The 17857-nt window shown below is 38.4% G+C and overlaps 1 protein-coding gene across 3 annotated transcripts in view; it reads left to right on the top strand.

Annotated features, from left to right (window-relative positions):
• Positions 1–8069: 8069 nt before the first annotated feature.
• Positions 8070–17857, top strand: part of prdm5 (PR domain 5) — a 76738-nt gene continuing 66950 nt past the window's right edge. Inside the window, exons 1-3 of one of the 3 annotated variants that reach the window (XM_018096245.2) lie at positions 8070–8387; positions 11477–11560; positions 15768–15890. In XM_018096245.2, coding sequence (XP_017951734.1) covers positions 8295–8387; positions 11477–11560; positions 15768–15890 — 300 coding nt within the window. In that variant the 5' untranslated portion in view covers positions 8070–8294. Of the gene's footprint in view, positions 8388–11476; positions 11561–15767; positions 15891–17857 lie in introns of those variants that run through there. The other 2 variants (XM_002940319.5, XM_031903071.1) reach the window with 2 other exon arrangements.

The raw sequence follows: 17857 nt of genomic DNA, 5'->3' as shown, positions 1-17857 counted from the left end.
TCATCTAAACAGATCTAATAAAATTAGATAGCATGGTGTAGAGTTTAAGTTTAAAAAACCAGGGCTTTGAGAACAATAAAGGCTTTTTAAATTTTACTCTACACAAGATTTCTATGCTATCTATGCTATATATTGTCTGTGTTCTTTTGAGTTTCCTCCCACAATCCAAATGCATGCTTCTAAGTATTTTGGCAAGAGCAATATATTATTCTTATCGTGTGTTTTTGTTTCAGGAAATAAAGTACAGTAGAACCCCGAATTTACGTGCCCATTTTCCCGCCTTTTAAACTATTTTGTTGTGGTCCCACAAATTTGTATGCATTCCTATGGGCTCTCTTCCCGGAATTTACATTTGTATTTCCCGCATTTTACATTGTTTTTAAAATGCCTCTCCCTAGCAAATCACTTCATTTTAAGCTGAAAAGGGCGCTTACTTTAGGAAGTAAAGTTTCCCCATGTCTTGCGATCACAGTTGCCATCTTGGGAAGGTCAGCATCACCACTATCGCCTCATAATACACACTGCACATATGCACCTACCCGGGAGCTTACAAAATATCATGAGAGTTGCACAAACATGGGGGAATTTGTGACTGAGCAACAGAAACACCAGTCCTTCATTAAAGTTACAAGGTGCAAGGTACGGATTCTCTTTAAAATGGTACAGATTTTTGGTTTAGGAGTTATGGATGTACATTTTGAAGTCAATGTTATGCAGCTTAAATAGCTTACATTTATGTGTCTTTAACACATTTCCCTGATTTTACATCTTTTTTCCATGGTCCCTTGAAAAACGTAAAATGGGGGTTCTATTGTATTGTAAGTAGCATGAAGTATAAATAAGAGTTAACTGGATGGGTATTCATAAAGTTCCCGCTATGGCAATATGGGCACAATTTTATAAGCTTGATAAAGCTGATGGGCCTTTTAGCATTGTAAATGCTGGCTAATGATACATTCAGAGAATAGTTATAGAATCTAGAAGAGAAGTGAACCTAAGCCAATAAGTTCTTTTCATGTATTTTGATCACTTTATTTGCAGCATAAAAAACATACTGATCTCACCCTTTGTACATCTGTTTAGAGTTGAGAATCTGTAATCTATTCCATGTCTATATTTAGATGTGTTTTAGTCACTGCTTATCAATACCAGTATTTATTATGACTGACTACTCAGCACTATAAAAGTAGTCCAACATATCATGTTTGTGTTGCAAAGATTTTCCATATAAGGTAGAGTTTGTACAATTAATGGTCACTACCACAAACACTGGCATAATTTCTTTTTACAGATGAAGCCTTCACAGATAAAGGGAGAATGTAAACACTCCATGCAGATGGTAACTTGTTGAGAGACAGCTATGATAACCACTGCGCCACCATTATTCCAAGCAATCTCATCAGAATAAAAATACATTGTTACTATAAAACATGGCATTACATTGTATACATTAAAAAATTCAATCTGCAACTCTGCTTGAAGCATTGCTGACAAAATACTAAAAGCCAAAGTTCAGTATTAGTGAACCTAAGAAAAAAGAACTATTTATAATTTCTTATACTGTGATGTGATTATGGGGTATGCATTATATATTGGCCTTTCCCATGTGGAATTAAATGAACTTTCATCTGTGGTGAAAATAAAACATGTTATGACTTTTGAGAAATCTACCTGATAAACAGAAAGAACTGAGCATATATGTGTCTCATGGACTTAAAAGAAGGATCAGGTTCCAAAATATACTTATTACTTTTAACCTCTTGGAGCACAATTCTCTGGTATGTATGTTCCTTTGTATCTTGGTGCTGACAGTTTTTCTGCAGTAATCTTAGATTTGTTCATCAGGCACACCGAGACTGGAACTGGAATTGCCTGTATCTGATTACACAGGCACCTATATTGCAAAAAGTGGACAATGGACATCCATATAGGTCACAGAATTTTTTCTTGATCCCAAAAGATACATAACTCAGTTGATCCATGAAAATGTTGCTGGACTAGAACTGCCAGCTTATTACAGTAGAGCATGAATGGGTTACAATATTTACACATATTCTTCCTCTCATACGATTCTTGTTGAAATCTATTAAGTGCTCCGTAGTATTTAGCGCATCCTCTTTTAACTCAGTAGAGCTGTGCGTTCCTAATGGTCACCTTCAAGCAGACCAAAGAAACTTTGGGCCCGATTCACTAAAGTGCGATAAAAATTATCGCACGCTTTTTTGCGTTAAATAAGTCGCGATAATTAGCGCGCGATTCACCATAGAATTATTGCGTGCGTTAAGTCGCCATTTTCGCATGTGGTATTTTTCGTGCTAGTTTTAACGCATGCGTTAATTTCCGCGCTGAAAAGTATACGATCGCATGATTCACTATAACTTAGGCGCGCTAAATATCGCATTTGGCTATGCGAAAATTAACACTTACTACAGGCAGGCGAAAAATTATAGAAAAGTACAGTAAATGAGTGTTTGGCAATAAAATATGGACTTACAGTGTTATTTATTCAAGTATGTGTCTTTTTACTCAATTTTACTAAAGTCTTGGCATGTATGGAATTTCGCTACTATTATACAGTACAATAGTGGTAAATATTTAGTCGCCAAAATATACAGTACAATAGTGGTAAATATTTAGTCGCCAAAATATACAGTACTATAGCGGTGAATATCTTGTCACCAAAATATACAGTACTATAGCGGTGAATATCTTGTCGCCAAAATATACAGTACTATAGCGGTGAATATCTTGTCGCGATAATATACAGTACAATAGTGGTAAATATTTAGTCGCACAAAATACATTACTAGGTATTTATAGAAAAGTACAGTAAATGAGCTTTTGCCAATAAAATATGGACTTTGCAGTGCTATTTATTCAAGTATGTGTTTCCCCTAGAGTGACGCAGCCGCCAGTTTGCAGGGAAATTGCCATTTTTAATACAGTAATTCTACGAAAGTATTGGCGTGTATGGCTAACATGGCGTGCGTTCATTTGCGCGACTATTTATATGCGGCTACAAGTGATGAAATGTTTCGCTAGGCATGGATTCGCAGCAAATTTTTGGACGTATGGCGAATTTTTCCGCAGCAAATTTTTTCATGCGTTTCGCAAAACAATCCGCCAATGGCAAAACGCGTAAAAACGTAACGTATTTTCTGCTGAGTGTGATAACTCTAGCACTTCTTTTTTTTCTTACTTATATTTTTATTGGTTTTTGGGGGTTTTTTTTTTGCAAATAAACATTTATACAGCACCTCTCTAGAACTCTGTGCTCTCCCAGGGCAAAATGTCGCCAATTTTATGCTGCCGATTGTCGCGTGCGTAATGTCGCGACAATTAGCGCATGCAATAAATAGCGTGCATGCGAAAAATACCACGCACGCTATTTGTTGCGACAAAAATATCGCATGAAATACCGCGTGTAAAATAGCGCAAGTATGCTTATAGTGAATCGTGCGAAAAGTCGCGAAAATTAAGACGCAATAAAATTTTTACCGCACGCTATAAATAGCGCACGTTTTATCGCACTTTAGTGAATCGGACCCTTTGTGTCTGTGTGGGTTTCCTCCGGATACTTCAGTTGCCTGAAGTAATGAGATGTAATGTTTTTTTTTCTCCAAAGTTTGCATTCTTACTATTAATGTGCAGGTTGACATTTTTTGTCAATATGAACCTGATCCTAACCCACCCATCTGCAACCCCCACCAGTCTTGCCATCCTTCTTTATATAGCCATGCTCCACCCACCCTTGTCTGAATTTACTGAAGTGGGCAGAGCTGGGCTTGAGTACATATATATTTGACTGATATCTTTCATGGGCAACTAATCTCTCTCCGTGGGACATTACTTAAGGCTTTTGGAGGATGAGGCCAAATGTTGTTTAGCAGCACTTTTTCCAAAACATTAATTTTTGTAGGGAGAAATAGTGTCTTGTGCTAACAGTGGCTCTGTAGTTAATGTCAGCTTTAGGTCCTATACTTGGGGGCTGATTTACTAATCCACGAATCCGAATGGGAAAAATTTGGATTGGAAACGAACATTTTGCGACTTTTTCGTATTATTTGCGATTTTTTCGTCGCCGTTACGACTTTTTCGTAAATTGTTGTGACTTTTTCGTAGCCGTTACGACTTGCGTGAAAAGTCGCGACTTTTTCGCAGCCGTTACGATTTGCTCGTATATTGTCGCAACTTTTTCGTATTGAGCGCTTGTAAACGGCGGGCAAAACTTTCAGACTTTGCATGATTTTGGAAGCCTCACATAGGACTCAATGGCACTCTGCGGCTCCAACCTGGCCCAAGAAAAGTCACGATACTGAAGCTTGAATGAATCCGAAACTTTCGTACTCGGCGCGATGGCTACGAAAAAGTCGCGACAATTCGCGCAAGTCGTAACGCTACGAAAAAGTCGCGACAATTTACGAAAAAGTCGTAACGGCTACGAAAAAGTTGCGACAATTTACGAAAAAATCGTAAAATACCGATCATTACGAAAAAAACATTTCATTTATTTAAAATGTGTTGGCAATGCATTAGTTCATCTGTGCAGATCCATAATTCTGTAGATATGCAGGGCTGAGTTAACAAAATACTGACCCTTACATATTGATCTATTAATGCAACTTTACTGACGTCTGCTGCTTTCCAGCTTCCGAGCAAGCAAAAAGAGAATGAACAGAAGTATTAACCAGATTAGTTAAGTACAAACAGCTGCACGAAATGATAAGAATACATAATATATACAACACATAATCAAGTGGTAAAAATTACTTTTTCTTACTGAAAAAGTCATCAAAAAGTGTTTAAAAAAAGTGCTATATACAATTAAAGTTGGCAATGTAGTGATTATCAAACGAAGGACAACTAGGGGCACATTCATTAAAACGCGAGTTCAAATCCCGAATGGGATAAATTCGGATTGGATACGGTAATTTCTTAAGATCGCAAATATCACGAATCTGCTTACGAAAATGCTTACGAAAAAATCATATCAGTCACGATAATATCGTATTGGCGATCCGAAAGTCATGAAATTTTTGTATCCAAACAATCGTAAAATGCAGGAAAACCTTTCCAACTTTGATCCTTCTGTGCATGATTTTGGAAGCCTCCCATAGGAATCAATGGCACTGTGCAGCTCCAACCCGGCCCAAGGAAAGTCACGATACCGAAGGTTGAATGAATCCAAAACTTTCTTACTCGGCGCGACAATACGATTTTGTCGCACAAATTTTGTCGCAAAGTATGAAAAAGTCGCAAAAAATACGAAAACGTTGCGCAGGTACGAAAAAGTCGCCGGAAATACGCCGAACGAATGCTCATAGCGTTCGTGTATTAGTAAATCTCCCCCCTAGTGTAGGATGCCTATTTGATTTCTTGGTAGTGAGTTGGCCAAGACATCCCACATTAAAGCAGTCAGCCTTTGATGTGGGATGTCATGCTAGAGACTCTGGTTTGATACCCCGTGGCAACAGCTTGTGACCCTGGAAAAGAAACTTAGTTTCCTCATGTCCAAGCATTCTTTACGACTGCCTAGATTGTTTTAAAAAAAAAAAAACCCTGTAAAGTTCTTTGAGTCCCATGGGAATAAAGTACTACATATACAATTTCCCTTTCCCATCTATTGGCTACAAATTCAATTGGTGAGAGAAATGGGGTAAAAATGCATTTGCTGTGCTAAATATCCTTGGGAAAATAGCGGTCTGATCTGAAACCATGTTAATAGGTAAGGGAGACCTGATCGGATACTGCATCATGAAAGAGGACTTCAACACCATGAAAATGCCAAATCTACATGTATTCAGCACAAAAGCACCTCTAGGAATAGCACAATAAATGAACCAAGCAAATAAATAAACTATGTCTAAAGGCAGTTATGGCTGTTTGAATCAATAATGCAAATGTTTAATGCTACTTTTACAAATACCATATTGTATATTGTTCTGGTTTACCTGTCTTCTTGCTTTATTTTTACTTATTGGCAGCTGTCCTAGACAAGAGGCGCAATAGTTTTACCTGCTACCTGCCCTCAACCCCACTGGATGAGAGACAACTCCCAGCAACGCCCTGCGCAAGAGCAAGTTTACATGCGACTTTTGATCTTGGGTTGGGTCTTCACAGAGTTAGTGGAGGAAGGATGCTGCTATAACACTCAAAGTTAATAAAGCAGTTGGGGTGCCAGTGGTTCCTAAACAGATAACAGGAATTTTATTTAATACAGAATAAGGATAGTGATGCCAATTTATCCCTAGAGATGCAGCTACTCTTAAAGGGGAACTATAACCTAACTAAAGAATTAGGGCAGAAATGTTGTACATTATGTTTTGGGCTTCTGTACCAGTCCAGGCAACCCCAGCCCCAAAAGGTCTGTGTCTCTAAGATGCCCCAGTAGCTTCCCATCTTCTTTTCTGCTTATTCACTGTATACAATATATAATGTATATATAGAATATAAATGCCAAAATATAAGGCTGATGAGTAAATAATACAGAGTATAAGTGCATGGCAGCTCAGAAACCAGTGCAATTAGCATCAGTATTTAATAATCACCCCTGTAGCATCAGCTCATATTACAGGCAAACTTTATTTTCTGCTTGATAATTTGTGATGACCCGTAAGCTTAGCTTCTAAACAGGTGCTCAGAGCACACTAAGGGGCATATTTATTATAATGTGTAAGCCGACATCACCAGTGATGTTGCCCATAGCAACCAATCAGCAATTAGATTTGAACATTCACCTACAGTACAAGTAAGAAACCAAAAGCAAAGATGAGATTGGTTAGTATGGGCAACACTATATATAATACTACATTTTTAACTGTATTAATTATTAGGGTTCAGTTCTCTTTTAATATTAACAGATGACAATAGCAACAGGCTGGTTCACTTGTCGGTTTCTTCTGTATTCTCTCCCAGGCCTCGAGAAAAGAGAACAGAAGCAGAAGTTCATGCTAAATGAGCTTGTACAGAAACACCCCAAGCCGGTGCAGTGTTCTGCTAACACCAGCCCAGGGTACCCCCTAGTGAATATATCTTTAGCTCCTATAACAACTTATTTTTTTGGTTGCCACCTGGCTAGTAAGAGTGATGCTAGATAGAAGAAAAGAAAAAAAATATTGAAATTATTCTGTGCAATTGGTCAGTTTTAAAAACATTCGTCAATTCCATGTTCCATGGATAAAGAGTCCTGAGAAATGAAAGACAATTGGCAACTATGAAATTCCCAGCACAGACACCCTACTAATAAATATGTATTCTTTTTCTTTGTTGTTATGCCACACATAAAGAATATTAGTTTCTTTTATTGATAACTGAGGACACTAACTCATCCTATTGTTAGGTCAAGGAATTACTTTAATGATTCTAATACCCTATAGTATATCAAATATATCCTTATATATTGCTTAGTGACATTACATGTCACACCACTAATTGAAACTTATTATAAGAAGTAATGTACCCTTTACTACAATAATATACCCCATAAGACATATCTGACACTATTAAAAGTTACCTTGCCTCCCTTTTTTGAAAAGGCAGGTATGTGACTATCAATGCATTTCAACCAAAATCTGATAATATAACAAACCAACATTTAATGATATTATAACTGTAAAGGGTACGTTTCTGCACTCACCTGGTTGCTATGCTGTGCATTAATAGGGTCACAGAACTTCTTTGGTACTTCTAATATATTTTCTTAACATGGTATATTGTTCCTTAGAAAATATACATACGTATGTATGTAAAATCCCAAAGACTCATAATCATTTAAACAATAAAATAAAAAGTGTGCAGTATGTGAAAAATGGAAGTAGATATTTCAGCTACTAGAAACGCGATTAATATGCAGCCCCTTGGTGTAATATATTCTATTTTCCTAGAAAAGTTTCGAACATTTTATTGTTACATTAAGGAAGCACTATTAACATAACGTAGTCTGGGTTTGAAATGACAGAATTTACGTTCAGACAAAAGCACCTATGAATAAGATGCCCTGAGGTAAAGTCTCTCAGTGAAGGAAACGAATAAACCTTGCCAGCTGCATAGATTTGGGAAGAGCCAAATTCGCAGCCAATAGGAAGCCACTATCCCCCTTCCTATGGTGGAGCGGCCCGTCCAGGACCCTTGGAGCGCAGATATGGAGTTCTTAGACCAGTCAAGGAGCCGAGTCGAGTGACTTTTCCACTTGTGCCCTGCAATGAGCTAAATGCGCTCGTACCCGTCTCCCCTCACGGTCCTGTCATTTTATGATCCCCATGAAGCCAGTTGTAAGATATTAAAAAGCCATAAACATGCTGGGCATGTACGTGCCAGACAGATTTTCCCTGAAGTCTTCCAAAGTCCAAGACGGGATGGGGCTGTATACAAGCAGGCGAGTCAAAAAGGTTTGTCCGATTGAAATGAAGCAGCTCGGGTGTGAGGGGGCCGGGGGGAGTCGCGCTGTTACCCGGGGGGCAGGAGAAGAGAGCGGCACTCTGTACGCAGACTTCACAAGGGAGACACGGAAGGGGAGATGCCACGTCTACACAGAGCACAGAGCGGGGAGGCGCAGTTAGGAGCGGGGTCTGGGGGTCTGACTGCAGTAGCTGGACATACAGCCTTAACGTGGGAACCTCAGCTACCCTCTGCATGGGCGCCCCTCTTACCGGCTGCATGGGCCCCCTGCTACCCTCTGTATGGGCGCCCCTCTTACCGGCTGTATGGGTGCCCCTCTTACCGTCTGTATGGGTGCCCCTCTTACCGTCTGTATGGGCGCCCCTCTTACCGGCTGCATGGGTGCCCCTCTTACCGGCTGTATGGGCCCCTCTTACCGGCTGCATGGGTGCCCCTCTTACCGGCTGTATGGGCCCCCCTGCTATCCTTTGCTGTTCCCAAGTCCCCTCCACTAGCCTTATCTGTTTTAGAGGGAAGGGATCGGTGCCTGACTGCTTGTATTACCTTATATCTTATATGATCATATGTGACTTAAAAACAATATTGTTAAGTGAAGTCTAACTAATTGTGTTTGGCATTAAATATTGGTATATCATTATGCCAGCTTTAGTAGAAAAATGACCAAAAAGTAGGGTCAGCCGTTTAAAAACAAAGTGTATGTATGTATATCTTTATTTATAAAGCGCTACTTATGTACGCAGCGCTGTACAGTAGAATACATTAATACAAACAGGGTGTTAATAAGATAATAGATAAATACAAAGTATAATAATAAATACAGATAAATACAGCAGCAATAAGTTAAGAGTCGAGGACACAAGAGGAAGGAGGTCCCTGCCCCGTAGAGCTTACAATCTATATGGGAGGGTAACTAACAGACACAAATAGGCAAATATAAGTGCTGTAGGTCACAGTGGGTGACACTACAATATAAGTGACTGATATTTGGAGCATTAACTATACAGACAATAGTTTGGTATATTTGTATTTATTAATGTGTGAGAGCTGATCTGGTACTTTTTTTTTTGCCAAAGTTACCTGGAAGAATATCCAGAAATGTACACTTTACAGTTATAATATCATATAGTGTTGGTTTGTTATGTTATCAGGTTTTGGTTGAAATGCACTGTTAGTCACATACCTGCCTTTACAATTTCAAAACAAAGGAAGTCAAGGAAATTATTATGTATTATATGTTGGCAAAATGTGTTGATACTTTGTATTAAATGTTGAGGTTATGTAATAAAAGATGCAAAGTTTGCTACAGGTCTAGTCACCTATAGCAACCAATCAGCAGGAAGAATGTACTATTTACCTGTTTAAATGCCACACATTTGCAGTAGGTGCAGTAAACACATCAACCAATAAGGGTGGGGGCACACTGGGAGTATGGTGTGCTTCTCTTCACCTGTGTTTTGTAGGCAGATAGAGAAGCGGATCCACTCCTTTACGCTACTATGTGTAGTAGCACTGACAGACGGTTGGCCTGAGTGCAGCTACATGGAGCAGATATCAGCCCAAGAAACCCAAAAGCAACATAACTGGGCTGATCTTCGCCCCATGTAGCTGCACACAGGCCGAGGCTGAGCAAGTCAGTGCAACCACACAGAAGAGTGACCTGCCTACAAAACGCAGGCGGAGAGAAGCGGACCGTATGCCCAGGGTGCCCTCACCCTTATTGGTTGTTGTGGGTTACTGCACATACTGGAAACGAGTGGCTTTTATTTCATGTATGGGGCAATCTCTGAGCATTTTGTGTCTTCGTGTTTTTACAGATTTAACAAACTTTATTTTGACATCACACCACAGTACAGCATGTCACATCATCTACATGGCATGGTGGGGACACAGTGAGCTATGCCGCCCAGAAGCTATTATACAAACTGTCCAAAATCAGTTACTATTCATTATAAAACATATTAAAAAAAAACCATTGGAAAGAGCACAGTCTGCCCAAGGTTCTGATGCATGGAAATTGATGCTAAAGCTGAGGTGCTCTGCATTTTGTGATTTAGCTGATGCCCCATGAACCTTTTAACCATAGATCCTGTATTTACAACAGGAAGCAGGTTGTTGCTAGAATGTAACTGGCAACCATGTCTGATACTATTAGAACCTGGAGGATGCATGTGATTGCTTTAATTTAGGTTTACACTACATCTCGGCCTATATGGCAAGGTCTTGAACCATTTGACGTGTGTTATTAACAGATATTGCAGTGAAAATTGGGCTTAGTAGTATGAGAGGGAAATGTAAGCCTGCAGTTGGAGAAAATATGTTTTTGTCTCATATATTTAGAAGGAGTGTAGACTTTGTTAAATCTGATTTAGTCAGGGTCTGAGGAGCTCAGAAAGCCTGTGGCAGATGGATGGACTGCAAAGGTTTGGTATACTATGAAGCCTCAAATACGATTGGATTGCATAGTGATTACTCTAATTTTGTTTCTCATGAAATGTATAGTAATCTACAAAGTACAAGTTTCAGGGGTGTAGCTATAGGCCCCTGGGCCCCAAGCACACCTGTGTCTGCAGTGAACACCAGTTTATTAATCTCCCCTCTTCTAGCCACCTGCAATCTTTGTGAGGCTGCAACTCCAGTGATCTGCCAAATTTATAGTGTGTATGGGGCAGTCAAGTTCTGAGTGCAGTCTTATATGTCCTTTGTAAGTTTGAGCTCACTAGTTAATACCAGTAAATCTTTAATATAACTGTATTGACCAGTTATTATTAAAGAAAAAAAAGCAGTTACTGTAGCCTCCAAGAAAGTTTCATTTAGCAAAAGGATTATTCATTTAATTGTTTATAGCACTGAATTGTGCCATTTGACAGGAATTACTTTAGTGAAGCTGAAGTAAATTTTTAGTAAATTGAAAATCTGTCTGTAGTATTTGGTATCCACGGCTTACTGATTAAGCCATCAATCTTTTTCTTTTTTTCTGACACCTATAAAACATTATGATATATTACTAACACTTTTGGCATTCCAGTATGTGTTGGGTTTAAAAAACAAACAAAATGTGTTTAATTTTTTTCTTTTTTAGGGGGAGAAGTTTGGTCCTTTTGCTGGAGAAAAGCGAATTCCTAATGAGGTGGATGAAGGTATAGACAACAGATTAATGTGGGAGGTAAGAAAAACACTATGGTAACATATCAAGTTACATTTTCTGCAAATCACAATGAGTTCTCTCCAATCTCCAAATTGCAAATATTAAAATCTGTCACTGTCAGTGCTCAAAAATTGAGCATTGTAAGGGAGGAAACAAGATGAAACAGTGCAGTGTACCGCATATACTGGTCCCACCTCTTCATGGACTTATCTTAATACACTAATGTATGAATGTGTAGCACTTGAGGTGTTAACTTTTAGGTTCTTTTTAGTGTATGAGTGTGTGACACAAGGGGGCTGATTTACTTACCCACGAACGGGTCGAATGGAGTCCGATTGCGTTTTTTTCGTAATGATCGGTATTTTGCGATTTTTTCGGATTCTTTACGAATTTTTCGTTACCAATACGATTTTTGCGTTAAGTTTTAACGCTACGAAAAATGCGCAACTTTTTGCGTAAGTTTTAACGCTACGAAAAATGCGCAACTTTTTACACAACTTTCGTAATGGATACGAAAAACTCGCGTTTTTACGCAAAAATCGTATTGGTAACGAAAAATTCGTACAGAATCCGAAAAAATCGCAAAACATACGAAAAAGTCGCAAAATGTTCGTTTTCAAGTCGGAACTTTTCCAATTCGGGTCGGATTCGTGGGTTAGTAAATCAGCCCCAAGGTGTGTTGTTTCCTGATAACGCTGCACTATATATTTTCCTTTTTACCTTGTTTCCTCCCTTACAGTGCTCAATTTTTGAGCACTCACTGTGACACAGATTTTGATATTTGCAGTTTGATGAATTGGAAAGCCAACTGTGAGGCAGGCCTGGTTCTTCACATCAGTGCCCATCCTCACTAAAGTTTTTGTCGCTGAATGGAAATAAACCCCACCAATAATTTTTTAAAAGCTTGTCCTTCACATCAGATAAGAGTTGTGAAACCACCGGGTAAGGATGTCAAAGCGGCATTGTATGTTGCTCACATGTGGTGTGACACGCCTCTCCTCTGTTCAGGAATATTTTTTTGTAGTTTGGCATAAATGGCTTCCTTCACACCTCTTTCAAGCTACATCTGTCTTCTCCGTCCAAAATATGCACATTGCTATCCTCAAAGGAATGTCCCTTTTCCCTTAATTGTAGATAGACTGCTGAGTCTTGTCCTGAGGATTTAGTCCTCTTATGTTGGGCCATTTTCTTACTGATGGGTCTCCCCAACCTTTTTATTCCGTGAGCCACATTCAAATGTAAAAAAAAATATGGAGAGAAACACAAACATGCAAAAATTTCCTTGGGGCACCAATTATAGGCTGTGATTGGCTATTGGTAGCCTTTTTTTACCTGTGAACCACATTCAAATGTAAAAAGAGTTGGAGAGGTTACAAATAGTGGCTCTGACAGTCACAGTTCACAGTCATGCACATTGAAAAATTAACCCCCGCCTCAATAAGAATCATGGTACCATTGTGACTGGATCATGCTTTCACATAAATGTGAGTTTTAGCCAACACCTAACTGGATAAGTTCAATCTAACCATTGTGTTTGAATGTTTGTGACTGTACTAACCTTAAAGCAGGGGTGGCCAAACCGTCGATCGCGGTCCACCAGTTGATCCCCCATGGACTTCTGGTGGATCGCGTCTAAGCCTTGAAATGCGGAAGTGCGGAGCTTTTATGGGGTATGCATACGTACACTGCGTACCTACGTATGTACGTATGCGGGGAGGAGCCAAAGTCGAACGCGGCACCCCTGCATTAAAGGTTTAAATGCTGGGGAATTCCCCACCACTCAGTTGAAATGAGGAAGCTGCCCAGATGAGTGGTGAAAATGTTTAAAGAAAACTTTGAGTTTGCTTTGGAACTGCTTTAGACTTAAATCTACTAGATACTGTATATCATGACCTGAATTAATAAAATTATTCATAGACAATAATTAAGACTCAATATTAAGTTTCTAGTGTGCCTGCCCAGGTCCCCATGTGATTCATGTGTTGTCCATAAGGCCAAATGATTGGATCAGTATAATGTTGGCTCTCTTACGCTGGTCAGCGTTCATAAGGTAAACTTAGCAGATATACTGTATGGTGTGCTTAGAATCCCAACTGTGTTTATACTGTATATATGTGCTAAAGAAACTGCCAGTAGCCAGTGCGTGTTCCTGTCCAGTTATTCATTGTCCAAATAATATGTGCTCCTTCTTTATGAGTGAGAGTGACTGAAAATGATAGTTTACAGTGACTTAATTAGTAGTAGTAACTGTTTCTTATTGTTTTTGTTCTAGGGTTAACTGCTAGTAGCCAGGGTAGTAACCATAGTGCCACAGTTGTGGCAGTATTTCTGCTGGGAAAGTCAGGGCTGTTCCACTTTATGATTTGCCAAATATATGTTGAGGGTAATTGTTTTTGTGCTGTAATGTATGTGTAGCAGTAATATATATGGTTAATACAGATTACTGGTAGAGCGTGAACAAATGTCTTTTTGACCTTGGAAAAATACTTTATTATTAGGTAGGCTTGTTAATAATACAGCTATAGATCTTTGAAATGTGTCAGGTCTGATAATATATGAACAGGTACTTTGAATTTATACAAAATTGCCAGAGTATAAGAAAAATATAACTGAAGTTTCAATTTGTTTAGAGCAATATAAAATAAATATATAGTTTATAATCCTTTTTTTTTACTGAAAATAAGTCTTATAATATATTAACAAGGTGAAATGTATATGTCCAATTTCTTAAGCCTAAACATAGATTTGTAACTTGGTAAGAAAGAAAAACATTTTAAAGGAAAAAGAATGCTTTTCAGGTAATTACTTGGAAGAGAAACTTGCCCAACAGACTCTTGCCCGCTAAATGTGGTTTGGGTTGTTCCTGCTTGTTGATACATTCAGCCTTTGAAGGTATCTCAGCTTAGTTTATTGAAGCTAGATTATGCTCTTTTTTTATAAAAAAAAAACTTTTCAGCCACAACTTTAGCTAAACAAAATCTCAATAGTGACTTACAGCTGTACTACCAAAAACATTCTAGAAAGGGTAACATATACTTTTGCCTAAAGAAAATACGAGGCTGGTGCCTGTTTGCCATGAAATTATTTTTACTGTGGTTGTGGCCAGCTTATTTATAAGTCGCTCTATTTTTGGTAGTATTGAGGATTTGAAAACTTCTTTACAATATCTATCTAGTGCAGCCTTAAACTTTATTATGATTACCATTTACCATTTTCAGTGAATAATTTTCAAAAATTATTTCTTTTTTCTCTGTAATAATAAAACCCATATTGGTGGCAATACAATCTTATTGGGGTTGTAATGTTTTAATGATTTTTAGATTTTTAGTGATCCAAATGACAGGAAATCCTTTATCTGGAAAACCCCTAAGTACCATGCATTGTACCTGTATATGCTACAGCTCTGAAAAATTTTAAAAAACAAAAACACCATTGAAAACTTGCCCCAATTATTTTAAGGCAGTACCTAATTATTACGTATTTGTTGACCATCCTAGTACAGGTATGGGACGCGTTATACAGAATGCTCGGGACCTGAGGTATTCCGGATACGGGGGTCTTTCCCTAATTTGGGTCTACTAAAAAAAATAATTTTAACAGTAATTAAACCCAATAGGATTGTTTTGGCTCCAATAAGGATTCATTATATCTTAGTTGGGATCAAGTACACGTTGCTGTTTTATTATTACAGAGAAAAAGGAAATCATTTTAAAAAATTTGAATTATTTGCTTATAATGGAGTCTATGGGAGATGGCCTTTCCGTAATTCGGAAATTTCTGGATAATGGGTTTCCGGATAAGAGGGTCTGATACCTGTAGAGTGTACATGGGTAATGTATAGTATTGTAACTGTTTCAGTACACAATTATCTACTGGCATTGATTGATGTTTTATTGTTTTTTTAGTAGACTTAAGGTATGGTATGGAAAGACCCCTTATCCGGAATACCCTTGGTCCCGAGCATTCTGGATAATGGGTCCTATACCTGTATAAAAAAAAAAAAAAATTAAAATAGCTTTAAAATTCTAGTTCAGAAATAACAATCTCAAATTAATAAATTGGCTCAAAAAATATTCCTTCTGAGAGAGAGAAAATATTTTAGAAGCTACTGGAGAAAGTATTTGCATATATATAAATTGAAAATGTTGTGTTTGGCATAGTGTTGGATTTCTAGTTTATGTATGATCTTCAGTTTTTTTTAATTTCAACTAATCTGGTATTTCAGGTCAGAGGAAACAAAGGAGAAGTGATGTATGTTTTGGATGCAACAAATCCACGTCACTCCAACTGGTTACGATTTGTTCATGAAGCTCCTTCACAAGAGAAAAAGAACTTGGCAGCTATTCAGGTTATTTTGCCGAATGTATTGATACTTTTTTTTAAAAAAAAATCTATCATCGTATTAATGTTTCCCTGATGATTTTTCATTGCAAAGAACTTTGGGCACACAGATCCTGTGCAGCTTATTTGCAAATAGAACTTAGAGTGCAATTACAGTGTAGAGCCATTTTAATAAATGGGCAAAATGTACATTGCCCAGAGCCCACCATCAGACCTTTCATCTGCTATAACTTATATAGAATAGAAGCATCTGCCAAAAATTGCAGAGCCCTTATTTCAGTCAAGTAAAAAAGCTCTAGAATATTTCCATTCAATTCATATTTCACTATAATTTTTATGGTATTGTATGTTTCTAATGAAAATCTGGTATATTGGTTACTGGTTTTCTGCTCTCATTGCTGTTTATCCAGGGCTGTATTATATTCAAGTTTTATCACACATTTTTGGGAGTTGTGTGATGCCACCAATGAGATCTTTGCCCTGTTTCCACTTGTACCCTAAAGAGGCCTTGGTGTAAGATTTTAAAATACATATATATATATATATATATATATATATATATATGTACATATATATATATATATATATATATATATACACATGTGTTTATTTAAATACTTAAATACCTTTATCCAAAAACAGTTTTAGATAATGACATACAGTGGAGGAAATAATTATTTGACCCCTCACTGATTTTGTAAGTTTGTCCAATGACAAAGAAATGAAAAGTCTCAGAACAGTATCATTTCAATGGTAGGTTTATTTTAACAGTGGCAGATAGCACATCAAAAGGAAAATCGAAAAAATAACTTTAAATAAAAGATAGCAACTGATTTGCATTTCATTGAGTGAAATAAGTTTTTGAACCCTCTAACAAAGTGGAAAAACCATTGTTTGCAATCACAGAGGTCAAACGTTTCTTGTAATTGATGACCAAGTTTGCGCACATTTTAGGAGGAATGTTGGTCCACTCCTCTTTGCAGATCATCTCTAAATCCCTAAGGTTTCGAGGCTGTCTCTGTGCAACTCTGAGCTTGAGCTCCCTCCATAGGTTTTCTATTGGATTAAGGTCCGGAGACTGACTAGGCCACTCCATGACCTTAATGTGCTTCTTCTTGAGCCACTCCTTTGTTGCCTTTGCTGTATGTTTTGGGTCATTGTCGTGCTGGAACACCCATCCACGACCCATTTTCAGTTTCCTGGCAGAGGGAAGGAGGTTGTCGTTCAGGATTTCACGATACATGGCTCCGTCCATTTTCCCGTTAATGCGAATAAGTTGTCCTGTGCCCTTAGCAGAAAAACACCCCCAAAGCAAAATGTTTCCACCCCCATGCTTGACGGTGGGGACGGTGTTTTGGGGGTCATAGGCAGCATTTTTCTTCCTCCAAACACAGCGAGTTGAGTTAATGCCAAAGAGCTCTATTTTGGTCTCATCAGACCACAGCACCTTCTCCCAGTCACTCACAGAATCATTCAGGTGTTCATTGGCAAACTTCAGACTTGCCTGCACATGTGCCTTCTTGAGCAGGGGGACCTTGCGAGCCCTGCAGGATTTTAATCCATTGCGGTGTAATGTGTTTCCAATGGTTTTCTTGGTGACTGTGGTCCCTGCTAATTTGAGGTCATTAACTAACTCCTCCCGTGTAGTTCTAGGATGCTTTCTCACCTTTCTCAGAATCATTGACACCCCACCAGGTGAGATCTTGCGTGGAGCCCCAGAGCGAGGTCGATTGATGGTCATTTTGTGCTCCTTCCATTTTCGAACAATCGCAACAACAGTTGTCACCTTCTCTCCCAGCTTCTTGCTAATGGTTTTGTAGCCCATTCCAGCCTTGTGCAGGTCTACAATTTTGTCTCTGACATCCTTGGACAGCTCTTTGGTCTTTCCCATGTTGGATTGTTTGGAGTCTGCTTGATTGATTGATTCTGTGGACAGGTGTCTTTTATACAGGTGACTAGTTAAGACGGGTGTCC

Source organism: Xenopus tropicalis, chromosome 1, assembly GCF_000004195.4.
Source record: "Xenopus tropicalis strain Nigerian chromosome 1, UCB_Xtro_10.0, whole genome shotgun sequence".
In the NCBI taxonomy this organism is placed as follows: Eukaryota; Metazoa; Chordata; class Amphibia; order Anura; family Pipidae; genus Xenopus; species Xenopus tropicalis.
This window is presented reverse-complemented; position numbering and strand designations above follow the sequence as displayed.